At 38.3% G+C, this 15572-nt stretch overlaps 1 protein-coding gene across 4 annotated transcripts in view; it reads left to right on the top strand.

The window, feature by feature from the left end:
- Window positions 1-15572, top strand: part of ZNF280C (zinc finger protein 280C) — a 77330-nt gene that overhangs the window by 55972 nt on the left and 5786 nt on the right. The window contains exons 17-20 of one of the 4 annotated variants that reach the window (XR_005985741.1): window positions 371-433; window positions 5549-5667; window positions 5812-5848; window positions 9324-9469. Coding sequence is in view for 3 of the 4 variants with exons in the window: in XM_041742144.1 (XP_041598078.1) it covers window positions 371-433; window positions 5549-5667; window positions 5812-5848; window positions 9324-9402 (298 nt within the window). In the remaining variant the exon portion in view is untranslated. Of the gene's footprint in view, window positions 1-370; window positions 434-5548; window positions 5668-5811; window positions 5849-5972; window positions 8609-9323; window positions 9986-15572 lie in introns of those variants that run through there. The other 3 variants (XM_041742144.1, XM_041742145.1, XM_041742146.1) reach the window with 3 other exon arrangements.

Below are 15572 nucleotides of genomic sequence, written 5' to 3'. Positions count from 1 at the left end.
TATTCATAACAATTTATATTATAGCAAAACACATTAACAAATACTTTTTAAATTGTCTTCAACTCTTAATAGTTGATAAAATTTAATTGATGTTCTTTGCATTTTTAACTTTGAGAGCTCTTTTTTTAGTAATGGTGAGGGTACTGATTAAGAATATTCTCAGGGAAAAAAATATTCTCAGGGAAATACGTTGTTAGAAAATACACAGGCAAAATGTAAGATAAAAAACTTGATTAAAAGAATAGAATTTAATAACTTAGGTCAAAATTTTTTCAAAACTAAGAAACTAAACATGGACTTTGAAATATGGTCATAAAATTATTAGGACTTATTATATAATAAAAATCTCATTTGTCTGTTATCTCTCCAGCTCTCATAGCAACCATCCAACTAAACGGTTTTATATTTTTAAGAAGCATTCTGGAACTCTCAGGTAACTAGTTGATCTTTTTCCATTATCTCTATTGAAAAATTGTAGTCACTTTTTTAACCTGATGCTTAAATATCTAGTTTGGAAAATGAATGATTGCTACCAGACATAATATACTTCTATTCATTATATCATAGATCAAGGAGGAAATAATCTGTGTTTTCTGGCTAAACTTTGTTTCAGTGGTATTAGGCATTAATCCATGAAACTTTCATGGATTTGCATTGAAAAAAAAATAAGGCTCTCTGACAATATTTGAAGATTAAAAAGATGTTTAAGTTATCTAGTAAATTGACTAATACTTTATTGGGGGGTTTTTTTGGCTTTTTTTGTTTTTGTTTCCATTTTTATTTTTTCAATAATTTATTTTTTATTGGTGTTCAATTTGCCAACATACAGAATAACACGCAGTGCTCATCCCGTCAAGTGCCCCCCTCAATGCCCATCACCCATTCACCCCCACCCCCCGCCCTCCTCCCCTTCCACCACCCCTAGTTCATTTTCCAGAGTTAGGAGTCTTTATGTTCTGTCTCCCTTTCTGATATTTCCTACCCATTTCTTCTCTCTTCCCTTCTATTCCCTTTCACTATTATTTATATTCCCCAAATGAATGAGAACATATAATGTTTGTCCTTCTCCGATTGACTCATTTCACTCAGCATGGTTTTGATTAATATATAGCCTTCATAATTCTTAGAGGTTTTTTAAATTTTGAAATAAAGAAAAGTACACAGCCTCTTTACAAAAGGAATTGCTGATGAGCATTTCTAAAGGCATTGATAATTAACTTTGATGATACCATACATACTTAGCTCACAGCCCACTAAGCATCGTTTTTTTCTGCATTCTTCTGATTTCTTTTGACTTCATCTTCCTATGTTTAATTATTTTGTTCATGTTGTTGTTGATATTTGAAATTAAAGTACCAAGGTCTTGGTAGCACCAGGCTAAGACATAGACTTAAGTTTAGCCAGTACTTGTTTAGATGCTCTGATTTAGTGGGAAAGTGGAGGACGGGATGATATCTCAAAATCTTGGTATTTATTATTATTTTTTTAAGATTTTATTTATTTGAGAGGGAGAGAGAGAAAGAGAAAGCAGGAGCAGAGGGAGAGGGAGAAGCCGGCCCCCCATGGAGCTGGAAGCCTGATGTGGGACTCGATCCCGGGACCCTGCAATCCTGACCCAAGCCAAAGGCAGATGCTTAAGCAAATGAGCCACCCAGGCACCCATGCATTTATTATTCTTTCTGCCTCGTTTACTCTTCCCTAGATATTTGCATGGCTAGCTCCCTCATCTCCTTCAAGTCTCTAGTCCAATGAGTGAGCCTTTCTTTGACCACTCCATTTAAAATAGCATCCTTTCCCCTGGGCCCCATTCCCACCACTCCCTTTCTCCCTTTATTTTTTTTTTTTAATTTTTCTTCACTTTTTACTTTCCAACATGTTGTATACTTCACTCTTTTGTTTATTATATGTGTCTTCTCACCAGAATGTGTGGTTTGGTTACTTGTCTAAGCCAGTTGTTTACCAAGCATTGAATAGTGCCTGACATATGGTAGGCATTCTGTAAATATTTTGAATAAGTTAGTGTATATGTTGAAGATGACATGGGGATGATGTCAACATCACCAACAGCTCATAGGTAGAGGCAAGTTTGATTCTATTGTAAAAAATATACTAATGCTATTTTTAAAATATTGCAACATTTAAGGAAGTAGAATTTTACTGAAAAATTTTATAAGAATGAAAAGAGTTTTATTAATTCTAAAGATGAGAGTTTAATTTTATTTTTACCTCATTGTTGTCAAGCTCAGTTGTGTGCTTTGTGCTGAATCTTGAATTGATTCTATGACTTTTAAGATCTGAGATGCTTTTTTAACTTGAGTGGGCCTCAGATTTAAATAGAAAGTTGAGGGGATCCCTGGGTGGCTTAGTGGTTTAACGCCTGCCTTTGGCCCAGGGCATGATCTGGAGACCCGGGATTGAGTCCCACATCAGGCTCCTTGCATGGAGCCTGCTTCGCCCTCTGCCTGTGTCTCCATGCCCCTCTCTCTCTCTCTCTCTCTCTCTCTCTCACCCACTCATAAATAAAATCTTTAAATAAATAAAAAAATAAAAAGAAAGTTGATAAATTTCTGTGTATGGGACTTAGCATATTTATAATTCTATAAAACAGTAAATGTTGTAATTACTGTTTTGTTAAAATGCAATGTTCATTTTTTATTTATTGTGTACCTATTATGTATAACACAGTGTAGCAATTCCCATTAAGTTGACAGTGATGAGAAAGGCTTGGTACCAACCTTCAAGGAATGCACAATTTATGATAAGGTGTAAATATAAGTAACTACAGTAATAAAGGAAGGTTCATAATAAGTACAGTTAGAGCTACTGATTTCAAAGGGAGGAGAGAGAAAAAGGGAGGAGAGATTTCTACTTGGAAGAAGCACACTGGGTATTACACTATATGTTGGCAAATCCAACTCCAATAAAAAATATACGAAAAAAAAGAAAAAGAAACGATGAATACCCCCCATTTGCTTCGACGTGGATGGAATTGGAGGGTCTTATGCTGAGTGAAATAAGTCAGTTGGAGAAGGACAAACATTATATATATGGCTGCACTCATACGGGGAATATAAAAAATAGTGAAAGGGATTATAGGGGAAAGGAGAGAAAATGAGTGGAAGAAATCAGAGAGGGTGACAGAACATGAGAGACTCCTAACTCTGGGAAATGAACAAGGGGTCGTGGAAGGGGAGGTGGGCGGGGGGATGGGGTGACTGGGTGACAGGCACTGAGAGGGGCACTTGATGGGATGAGCACTGGGTGTTATATGTTGGCAAATTGAACTCCAATAAAAAAATATACGAAAAACAAAAAAAGAAGCATAAGAGCATTTTAGTTAGAAGAAATAGTATAAATAAAAGTACAGAAAGGAAAGAGGAAAAGGCATACAAAATGAATGACTAGTGGTGCAATTTAGATGGAATATGAAGTTTATATAACTTAGTATTGAGATTAAAGTCGGGGGAATAGTTTTGAGCTCAGGGCTAGATTGTGGAATCCTTGAAAACTAGGCTAGGGAGTTTGGACCCATTGGAGAAACTCTTGGAGTTTTGTATAGAATCAAGGAAGATCAATTTGGAGGGTATATGAGGTAAGATGCAGCTGCATGAGACACATAGACTATTTAAGACTATTATGGTGGGGTGGGACGCTTGGGTGGCTCAGCAGTTGAGCGTCTGCCTTTGGCTTAGGTCCTGTTCCTGAGTCTGAGGGTCAAGTCCAGTGTCAGGCTCCCTGCAAGGAGCTTGCTTCTCTCTCTGTGTCTCTCATGAATAAATAAATAAAATCTTAAAAAATAAGACTATTGTAGTTAAGACTGATTTAGTAAGAATCTGGGTTCAGGTGGTGAAGTGATATCACACTGTTTAAGAACATGGGCTCTGGAATCAAAGGGCTCACTTTCAATCTAATTTTGGCCTTAGTAGGTTATTAAACTTGACCCTGTCCTTTATAAAATTATAATTTATAGCACCTACCTCTTTGGTTTGTTAAAGGATTCAGATGAAATATATCTAAAACTCTCAGCCTGGCACAGAGTTAAATGCTTGATAAATTGTTGATATAAAATATTTGAAATATTGACTGTTTTAAGAAAAAAGATAATTTTGAGACTTTGGGGTTTTTTTTAAAGATTTTATTTATTTGTTCATGAGAAACAGAGAGAGAGAGAGAGAGTGTCAGAGGGAGAAGCAGGCTCCATGCACGGAGCCCGACGCGGGACTCGATCCCGGGTCTCCAGGATCACACCCTGGGCTGAAGGCAGCGCTAAACCGCTGAGCCACCCAGGCTGCCCAATTTTGAGACTTTGTGTTGGGAGCATGACATCATAAGAAAGATTAGTTAGGAGAAATGGTTTTCAGGGGTTGGGAGGAAAACATAATTTCAGTTTATGAAGGTCACTTTTGATGTGCCAGTGTGACAGCCAAGTATAAATATATAGCAGGCTGTTAAGACTAGAGCTGCAGTAGGGGTGCCTGGGTGGCTCAGTCAGTTAAGTGTCTGACTCTTGGTTTCAGCTCAGGTCGTGATCTCACAGGTCATGGGATCGAGCCCCTGAGGTAGGGGTGGGCTCTGCACTCAAGAGGGGAGTCAAAGATTCTCTCCCTCTGCCCCTGCCCTCACTCCCATGCAGGCTTGTGCTCGCTCGGTGTCTCTCAAAATAAATTTAAAAAAAAGACTAAAGCCACAGGGGGAGAAGTCAGTCTAAGGTATGCTACTGGTTTTTATTCCTATACAAATGAAGTACTTAAATTTAAAGTATCCAGTGAACTGTAAAAGTATGTTTATGCTCATTAACTGATAATAACAAAATTACATGATGTATTTTTAAAACCTTCCCATTCCTTTTCTGATTTTATCACCACTAAAATAAGACACTAGATTTTAGGCTCCACAGAGTTTACCCTCTTTTGTTCACTTTTGCATCCACAACACCTAGTAGTACGGAGTGTGTAAAGAAGATCCTCAGATGGGCAGTCTGGGTGGCTCAGCGGTTTAGCACCGCCTTCAGCCCAGGGCCTGATCCTGGAGACCCGGGATCGAGTCCCATGTCGAGCTCCCTGCGTGGAGTCTGCTTCTCCCTCTGTCTGTCTGTCTGTCTGTCTCTCTCTCTCTCTCTCTCTGTCTCATGAATAAATAAATAAAATATTTTAAAAAAAAGAAGATCCTCAGAAAATGTATATTGAATGAATATTATATCCTTGATTTCCAGATGGGCAAAGGCACAGAAAGAATGGGATGACTTACACAAGCTGTACAAGTTGTTAGTGGAGCCATGGCTGGGTTTTAGGTCTAACTCCTGTCTTTCAGCAATCGATATGAGAAGGAACAGTTTATAAAGCACTAAATGTTAGCATAATTTCAGCATACTCTGTCATTCTCTAGAGTACTATTTCAGATAAATCAGGCTTATATAACAAAATTGGAAATTGATGGCCATGACACACAAAAAGCAACTCAAGAGTTATTACATGGAAAAATAATTACTGAATTTGCATATGGCTTTCATAAAAGATTAAAAACCTTTACTTTCTTTTTTTCTTCACAGGGGCATTACTCTGGTGTGCCTTAAATGTGACTTCCTAGCTGATTCTTCCAGTTTAGACCGTATGGCTAAACACTTATGTCAACGTAAAACTCATACTTGCCAAGTTATAATAGAGAATGGTATGTATTTATAATTGTGTTAATTTGAATTTCTGATACTTTTTCCAATATTTTTGATCAGCCACAATATGGCTCTTATGTATTAAATTGATAGCCTTACTCATTATCTACACTATTTTAAACGTAAAACTCTTCTAATTTCAGTTCCTGAAAGTACCTCAACTTCTGAATCCACTTCTGAGTAAGTTTAATTTTCATTTAGTGTATTTCTCTTTGATGGATTTTAGCACTGTTGCATTTTTAAATGTATCATTAATAGAAATGAAAAATATTAAAGTATTTTGTTTTTGTTTTTGTTTTTAAAGCCGCTTGTTGAAATAGATTCCTGCTCTATGGAGCTCGTGCAACCTGGTGCAAGACAAGTTGGAATTTCCTAAGTTCAAAGTTCTGAAGTGTTTTCTTACACAAAGGCAGTTTCCTAAGTTCAAACTTCTGAAGTGTTTTCTCACACGAAGGCGGTTAAACAGCCAAGTTCATGACACTAGCTCTGATTCAGCTCTTTTCAGCTTTCAGATGGCACTAGATTCTTATTCCACCTTATCTTTGTGTCAGGTTAACATATCTTAACATATGCTTTTTTCTCCAGTTGGCTCTCTCCAAAAATAACTTTTGTTGCTATGGTCTTTTTTTGCTTTGCCTAAAATAATTTGTGTTTTTCTCTGCTGTACTTGCCTTCAGAATATTGCATTCCAAATGATATGGCTATTCATTTTCTTTGTCTGTTTTGTCTGGTTTCTTAGTTAATTTCTTATAAGTCTTACATTTTTAGGTCAGATAGCTGTCTTTTTCCTCTTTCCTTGTCTGTCATTGTTCTATTTTTCATATTTTTCAGATGCAGAAGCAACACAGAAATTTCAAAAAATGTCCAGGATACTCCTGGTCAGTGTCCCCCTTCGATGGACACAACTGATGCCTGTTCTCTCTTTCCAAGGAATGTGAATTATTTGACTGTGAGACCTCCTCTAGATTGTGGCCTTAAGAAATCAGACCTTAGGGAGAGTCCCTTCTTTCATGACTGGCCTCCCATAAGGCTGATGCTAATTTGGCCAGAGATGACCTCAAGGCCCACCAAATTGAGCACAACTTCCCATTGGGGGCTTTGGTTCTTGATCTTATGCTTATGGGTTCATTCTAACCAAGAAAGACCCATCAAATCAATGCTTCAACATCCAAGTTGAAGTTTAATCATTTTGGCTGCTGCCCTTTAATCTTTGTCTAGTATGCATGCAGTCCAAGGAATATAAAAACTGGTTTGTAAGGAACCAAGGTTACTTTCATGTTCTTGGAAACAAATTTCTAAAATTACAGTTCCAAAGTTATAGTTATTTGTACTGTCATTTAAAGTTTTATCCAGTATTAACCCTAGGAGTTTTCAGCAATACTAATATTCAATTTTTTTATGTTTAATTTTATCTTGGTTTTACGTGGTTCTTTGCCAGATTTATTGATGTGTGTTTTGTTATGTCCACTTTTATCTCTTCTCTTTAAAACTTTTGTTTTGTGTTTGTTTTGTTTTGTTAATAACTTCAAAATTCTTTAGAATTCTCTATAAATTTCTTGTAGCTACCTATTGATACCTTCTAGATTTGGTAATTATTCAGACCTTTAGACATTATTACCATACTATCTTGGGATTATCATTATCTTAGTAATTATCAGTTCAAAGACATAAAGAATTGGCAAAAAAAAAAACACTTCCTACAGACCTTAAAACAAATTTTAAAGTTATGTTTCTGTACATCTAATACATAATATCTTCTTAGCCATTAATGTAATTCCTTTGGATAAAGATAATATATTCAGAAAATATTGGGACCAAAAAATGCACTTGTTTCTTGCCCATATATATATAGATGTATATTTTTTTTATTTTGGTGTTTGTTTATTTTGGTTACATTGAATATAGATTTGCTGAACAGTTTGATGTTATTACTTATTTTTTTAATAAAATTTGTATTGGTAAAGTGCCTCAGGAGTTATTCATGTAAAAGCTGTAGAACTTATGACTAGGAGCATTGCTTTGCTTCTTACACGGAAGCCTGATTACTTGGCCTACAGATGGAGAGCTTTACTGTGTGCATCTTGCAGTTTTTCCTCTGGCACAGTTAAAAGATCACTACGTATATGTTTTACTAATTTCTTGAATTTTAGAGGCTGGCAAAGTCCCTTTGTGATCTTTAATAACAATTAAGGTGGTCAGGCTCTGAAGTGGTTTGACTCAGCCATGAGTGTTTTTTCTCATCGTAACATGAAAACTTCTTGTATCTTGTACTTATAATTGTACTTTGAAATGGTCTTAGTCCCTTTGGGCTGCTATAACAGAGTGTCACAGACTAGGTATCTTATGAACAACGAAATTTATTTCTCACAGTTCTGGAGGCTGGGAAGTCCATGATCAAGGCACTGGCAGATTCAGTGTCTAGTGAGGACCCATTTCCTCATTCGTAGAAGGATTTTGCTATATCCTCCTGGCAGAAGGGGTGAGAGTTCTGGGGTCTCATGTATAAGGATACTAATCCCATTCATGAGGGCTCCTCCCTCATGATGCAGTTATCTCCCAAAAGCCACACCTCCTAATACCATCATATTGGAGATTAGGTTTCAACATATGAATTCAAACATTCAGCCTATAGCAGAAACATATTGAAAGCCAGTTCCAATGACCAACTGTTAACGTAGTCTTCTTATAATTCATAGTCAAAAAAGTTGAATCCATTAGTTTTAATTTTCCAGACTATAAATGATTTTCCAAAATTTCCAAAGTCTTGTTTCTTAGTAGTGTTTCTACTAGTACTTGTTTCTTAATAGTAGACTTAACAATATTCAAGTCTTTATTTCCATACCTGACCCCAGAATGTTTTTCCATCCACCATCTTTCTATCCACTTTTTTTTTTACTTTTCTAAAATTGTGATGAAAATACATAACAGGGGCAGCCCGGGTGGCTCAGCGGTTTAGTGCCGCCTTCAGCCCAGGGCCTGATCCTGGAGACATGGGATCGAGTCCCACGTCAGGCTCCCTGCATGGAGCCTGCTTCTCCCTCTGCCTGTGTCTCTGCCTTTCTCTCTCTCTCTCTCTCTCTCTCTCTCTCTCTCTCTCATGAATAAATAAATAATCTTTAAAAAAAAGAAAATACATAACAAATTTTGCCATCGTAACCATTCTCAAGTGAAAAATTCAGCACTGATTAATTATACTAAGTTTTAAACTTTTGTCCAGATATAACTTGTTTGTGGTTTCAACATAAAGTATAATACTCTTAAAGTTCTATGTCCCTATAGCACCATTTTTTTACTTTGTTTGAATAAAACATTTCAAACACTAAACACTTGCTTATAGGCAGTTAGTTGAATTTTAATTGGTATAAATGAGTTTTAGCTTGACATTTTGATCCCATTACCCTCAGGCTCTTCTAAATAGTTCTTTCATTTGATTCAGAAATAGCCATCTCTTGTATGTGTGCTTTTTAAAAGGTTACTGCTGAATAAAGGTGTTATTGGCTCAGTTTTAATCCATCACCATTCTTAGAAAAATAACCTCTGAACTACAGAGTCTCTTGCTCTTTTTTGTCAAACTGCCAAAACATCTCTTTGGGCCTCACTTACTTGTTCAGCAAATATTTATTGAGCACTTACTATGTGCCTAACACTATTCTAGGTGCTGGAAAAGCAGACTGAAATCTCTTCCCTGGTGGAGCTTACATTTCAGTGGTGGAAGACAAGACGATAAAAAATAAGAAAATTAAATAGTATGTTAGATGATGATCAATGCTATGGAGAAAAATAAAGTGGGCAAGGAGGATGGTAAGTATGGGCTGGGGTTGGGAGGCTGCCATTTTAAATTTGGTAGTCATGTTAGTCCTCTGTGAGAAGAAGACATTGAGTAAAGACCTGAAGGAAGTGAGAAAGTGGGCCACTGGATTATCTATTGAAAGAGCATTCCAGAGAGAGAATAGCAAATGCAAAAAGTCCTGAAGGGAAAACTAGAACCCTCACACATTGCTGATGGGAATGTAAAATGGTTCAACTGTGGAAAACAGTTCAGCAGTTCATCAAGAAGTTAAAACAGAATTACCATATGACCCAGCAATTCTGCTCCCAAATATATATCCAAAAGAATAAAGCCAGGGACTCAGATACTCATATATGCATGTTCATAAAATGTTTAGAAACTACATAAAGATGGTTATATGACATTGTGAGTGTACTAAATTCCACTGAATTGTTCACTTTAAAATGGTTGACTTGGGATCCCTGGGTGGCGCAGCGGTTTAGCGCCTGCCTTTGGCCCAGGGCGCGATCCTGGAGACCCGGGATCGAATCCCACGTCGGGCTCCCGGTGCATGGAGCCTGCTTCTCCCTCTGCCTGTGTCTCTGCCTCTCTCTCTCTCTCTCACTGTGTGCCTATCATAAATAAATAAAATAAAATAAAAATTTTAAAAAAATAAAAATAAAAATAAAATGGTTGACTTTTTAAATTTTGATTGTAAGGTATGTGAACCTCACCTCTACAAAAAAAAAAACTTAAGCTTAGTAAATTAGGATGATGAAGGAAACCTTTTTAAACTAACCTAATAAAAATCAGCTAACATAATGATGAAAAGTAGAAGGAACAAGTCCTGAAGTAGGATCATACCTAGCCCAAGGGACAGCAACAAGACTGATGGGGCTACAGTGGAGTGGGGCTGGACAGGGGAGTGTGTAGTAGGAGATGGGGCCTGCAGGTGATGTGGACCACGTAGTAAAGGGTCTTCTAGACAATTATAAGGGCTTGGCTTTCATTCAAAGATAGGAAGCCGTAAGTGGATTCTGAATGGAGAAGTCTTTTCTATCTCAATGAAAAACAAAAATTCTTTTTTTTTTTTTAAGTAGGCTTCATACCCATTGTGGACTCCAGTGCAGGACTTGAACTCAGGACCCTGAGATCAAGAGTCAGATGCTTAATCAACTGAGCCACCAGGCACCCACACAAAAATTCTTTATTACAGTCTTAACAGGGTCACCCTAGCTGCTGTCTTGAGAATAAGCCACAAGGGGCCAAGGACAGAATCAGGGAGATGAGCTAGGAAGCTGTTGTAATAATCCAGTTGAGAGATAATAGAGGTTTCATTAGGATGGTGAGAGTGTAAGTGATAAGTGGCTCAAGTGAGGGTATATCCTGAAAGTTGAGCCAACAGAATTTGATGGTTTGGAGATGAAGTATGAGAGAAAAGGTGCTGTCAAGGACAGCGCAGTCATTAGCCCAAGCAACTGGAAAGATGATTGAGGTATAAATGATTAACTGAAATGGAGAATAGAGAAGACTGAAGAAAGAGTAGATTTGGGAAGGAAGATGAGGACTTTGATTTGGGACAGGTTTGCATTTGAGATGCCTAATATCCTACGAGGGGATTTCATAGACATCCTGATGTGTGAGTTTGGAGTTTAGAGGAGAGGTCCAAGCTGTCAGTAACCGTCACAAGACTATGAGATCACCAAGGAATAGAACAGGGATAGAGAAAGGACAAGGTCCACAGACTGAGCTCCAGGGCATTCCAACAATAAGAGGTTAGAGAGATGAGAGGGAATCAGCAGAGGAGACCGAGGAGTGGCTGGTAATGTGAGATGAATGCTGGGGGAGTGACAGTGTCCTTGATCTCGGATGCCCTATTTGTACAAGTGGGCACTAAGTTGTTCTAGAGTTCTTGGATTCTGTGATGCTAATTTGGTTATATCTAAATATCACTTACAAATTGTTCTTAGGAGGAAGTGAGTTCAGAATGCTACCTACCACCATCCCCAATAGCAGAAACAGAAAGTCTTTCAACATTGAGATTGAAATACCCCGATTACTCCTAGGCATAGTTAACTTCCTACATGGGATCTTGTAAAAGTAACACTCTTCCACTTGTCCAAAAGAAAGTATCTAGATCTGGAATGAATGTCCATAATTTATGAGTGGTTTGTAACCTAAAGGTACCATGGTCAAATAAATGTAGGAAATACTGGGTTATATTTGCATAGTTTAATATGGGATTGTTCATGCTACATGTGTCTGTGCTTCTCTAGAAGAATTTAGTAAGCACTTATTGGACCTTGGAATTTCACACACACACACACACACACACTTAATAACTTCTAAACATTAATCTCCATAAGATACAGTGTGGAGAATACTAACCTAGATTATTGTCAGATTTTCTGAATTGAAAAAAAATAGTTGAATGAAGGCATTGACTAAGATGAACTTCTGGACATTTCATTCATGTTTGTGAATCATTTGTAAGGTGGCGGATGTAACTGAAGACTAGCAATATCCATTTTCATAGTCTTAGAATTTATATCAGGAAAAAATTGTATGCTCCTTATGCTTATAAAATCTAAGAAATAGGGCAGCCCAGTGGCTCAGCAGTTTAGCGCTGTCTTCAGTCCAGGGCACGATCCTGGAGACCTGAGATCGAGTCCCATGTCGGGCTCCCTGCATGGAGCCTGCTTCTCCCTCTGCCTGTGTCTCTGCCTCTGTGTGTGTGTCACATGAGTAAATAAATAAAATCTTTTTAAAAATTCTAAGAAATACATTAATGGAACAGACCAGTAATTTGTGTTGAAGGGGATCGTCATTTTACATCGTTTCAAACTCCAGAAGCTTCAGACTCTTACCGTAATAATGTCTAGCTTCTCTCCATAACTTAATATGCTTAGCTTATCAATCTACTTGCCTACTTTTCTTGAAACCATTACTATTTTCAGCCTATTATTATATATTAAGGAGTTTCTTCCACTGTAAAGTTTGCTTCCTGCTTACACACTTCAGGAGATCTTCCTTGATACTAAGATTATGAGCTTCAATACCCGACTCCAGACTAAACTCTCCCTGTACCTTAAAAGGGGCAGTGTGTTGGAGTGGCTAGGAACCCAGGCTCTGCAGCAGACTGCCTGGGTAGATGGAGTTCCTACCCTACCAATGACTAAATGTGTGTGACTTTGAGCTCTGTGCCTCAGTTTCTTCATTTGTAAAATGCAAACGACAGTACGTACTCATAAGGCTAAGGGAATTAAGTGACTACATACATGTGTATAGCACTTGGAACAGTGATTGGCACACAAGAATATAAAGCACCGTTGTTACCATTATTGTTAGCTTATTACCACCCTTCCTGATTTTATTTTTGTTTTCATTTTATTCAGATAGAATGGCCCTAAACTTCACCTAATTTTTCTTTTATTTATTAATTCATTTATTTAATTTATAGAGAATATGTGCAACAGTGGGGAGAGGGACGTGGGAGAGGGGATCCCAAGCACACTCTCTACTGAGTTTGGAAACTGAGCTGGGGCTCAGTCTCATGACCCAAGCTGAAATCAAGAGTCAGATGCTTGGGGAACCTGGGTTGCTCAGTGGTTGAGGATCTGCCTTTGGCTCAGGTTGTGATGCTGGGGTCCTGGAATTGAATCCCACATCAGACTCCCCGCAGGGAGCCTGCTTCTCCCTCTCCCTCTGCTTATGTCTCTGCCTCTCTGTCTCTGTCTCTTATGAATAAATAAGTAAAATCTTTTTTTAAAAAAAAAAAAAAAGATGCTTAACCAACAGAACCACCCAGGTGCCCCCACCCTGTTTTTCATTATGACCTTCCTACAATCATTTTTTATAATTTTCTTTTCCTAACCCAGTGTGTCTTTCTTGAAAGTCATTGGTGAAACACATAGTACTAAAAGTCAGCATGCCATTAGATTTTAGTGTCTCAAGCTCACCAGACTTCTATATATATGGAATGTCTATGAATGCTCCTAGGTTGAATCCAAACTGCCTTTTTAAATAGTATTAAGGTATTTTCCCTAAATTATACTTTCCCTAAATTATACCCTTGACCACACCATGGTTCACCTCACACTCAAACTCCCCTCACTTCTCTCATTTTGAGACCCTTCTGCAGCCTCACTCCTGTCACTTTGCTATTAGACCACCTGGAAAAGCTTGCTGTCTGTCCTCAACAAACTCAGAAGCTAAGGTGTATCTCTTCTACTGTTTTTAATCCTTCACGCTGAAAAATACCTATTTATCCATACCACTGTGATACATGGTGGTATACATGGAATTAAGCCTTGAAATAAGATAGTCCTAGGTTTACATCCTGGTTTTGTGTCTAGCCAGTTGTGTAGCCTCAAATAAACTACCTCAAGCCTCAGCTTTCTCATTAGTGAAAGGTATGTAATGACAGTTTCCTCATAAATTTGCTGTAACAAGTAGAGTGAGTGAGTGTGTGTGTAAGATTTGGCACTGGCTTGACAAAAAGGCATTCAACAAATGCTACTTCTCCCACTACTACCACTCATGTTAGTGCTTTTCCTGCAACTGCTACTGCTGTTATTGCTTTCGTTGCTGTTACTACTATTACCACTGCTCAGAGGAGACCCTGGAAGCTACTCCTCAGTGGAATCTTCTCCTTGACAGTTTTGGTGGCAGTCCATCAGCCCTGTGGTTATCTGTAACTTCGTATTCTAGTTCCCAGGTCTTGCAATACATACATTCCTCAGAACTGCTGGGTGGATGATGTTCCACCACAGAGCTTCAATTACATGTATACAATCACATGTATAATTCTTTAACTTTGGAAATGAGGGCACCCCCGGTGGCGCAGCGGTTTAGTGCCGCCTGCAGCTTGGGGTCTGATCCTGGAGACCCAGGATTGAGTCCCGCGTCAGGCTCCCTGCATGGAGCTTGCTTCTCCCTCTGCCTGTGTCTCTCTCTCTGAATCAATAAATTTTTTAAAAAAATGCTTATTAAAAAAAAAACTTTGGAAATGAGTGTAGTTCTGTCCAAAGGCTATGAAACAGCACTGTCTTGTTGAAAATTAATACAGAATCCAATCTGCTTTGGAGGAAAATTTGTCTTTTGCACTTAGAGAGTCCTTTCCTTGCAGGAGGCTTTTTAGTAATTATTACCAGGAATTCATTTCCAGGAATCTTGGCTACTTATCCAATACTATTGATTCTGTGGAAAAGCTTAATTGTAAACACTAGCAGTAAAGTGGCCTTTTTAAAAAAGATTTATTTATTTATTCATGAGAGACAGAGAGGCAGAGACATAAGCAGAGGGAGAAGCAGGCTCCCCACGCGGAGCCTGATGTGGGACTCGAATCTGGGACCCCAGGATCACGCCCTGAGCCGAAGGCAGATGCTCAACCGCTGAGCTACCCAAGCATCCCAGCCTTTCTTTTTTAAAATGATAAAGAAGTTCCCTTTTTTCAGAGGTTAAGGATATTGTTACTCAGTCTTGGAATTGTTCCATTTGCACCTTATCTCCTTTCTCCTTCTCCATCTTCAGTATATGTAACCTGACTAGATTAATTACAACATAGAAGGAACATTTTAAGTTGTACAAGTTTCTTGATAAAATGGTGAGAATAGAATGGGATAATTCTATCTAGCAAGTCTTGAGAGCCTCAGAGCATAAGAATTCCTTTTTTTTTTTTTTTTAATTAATTGGGGGTGCCTGAGTGGCTTGGTGGTTGAGTGTCTGCCTTCAGCTCAGATGGTGATCCTGGGGTCCTGGGATCGAGTCCCACATCAGGCTCCCTGTGGGGAGCCTGCTTCTCCCTCTTCCTATGTCTCTGCCTCTCTCTGTGTCTCTCATAAATAAAATATTTTTTAAAAGATTTATTTTAGTGCACATGCATGTGAGTAGCGGGGAAGGGCAGAGGAAGAAGGGAAGAGAGAATCACAAGCAGACTCCCTGCTGAGCACAGAGCCTGATGTCAGGCTCAATCTCACGACCCCGAGATCATGACCTGAGCTGAAACCAAGAGTCGGACACCCAACCGACTGAGACACCCAGGCACCCCTGGAGAATAAGAATTCTTGAGTGAATCAGTAAATACCTCAAGCTTAGAAAACTAGGCTGTTTAACCAATTGTCTCTTATTGATTAA

Source organism: Vulpes lagopus, chromosome X (genome assembly GCF_018345385.1).
Source record: "Vulpes lagopus strain Blue_001 chromosome X, ASM1834538v1, whole genome shotgun sequence".
NCBI lineage: Eukaryota > Metazoa > Chordata > Mammalia > Carnivora > Canidae > Vulpes > Vulpes lagopus.
The sequence above is the reverse complement of the archived record's forward strand: the minus strand, read 5'-3'. Positions and strand labels throughout refer to the sequence as shown.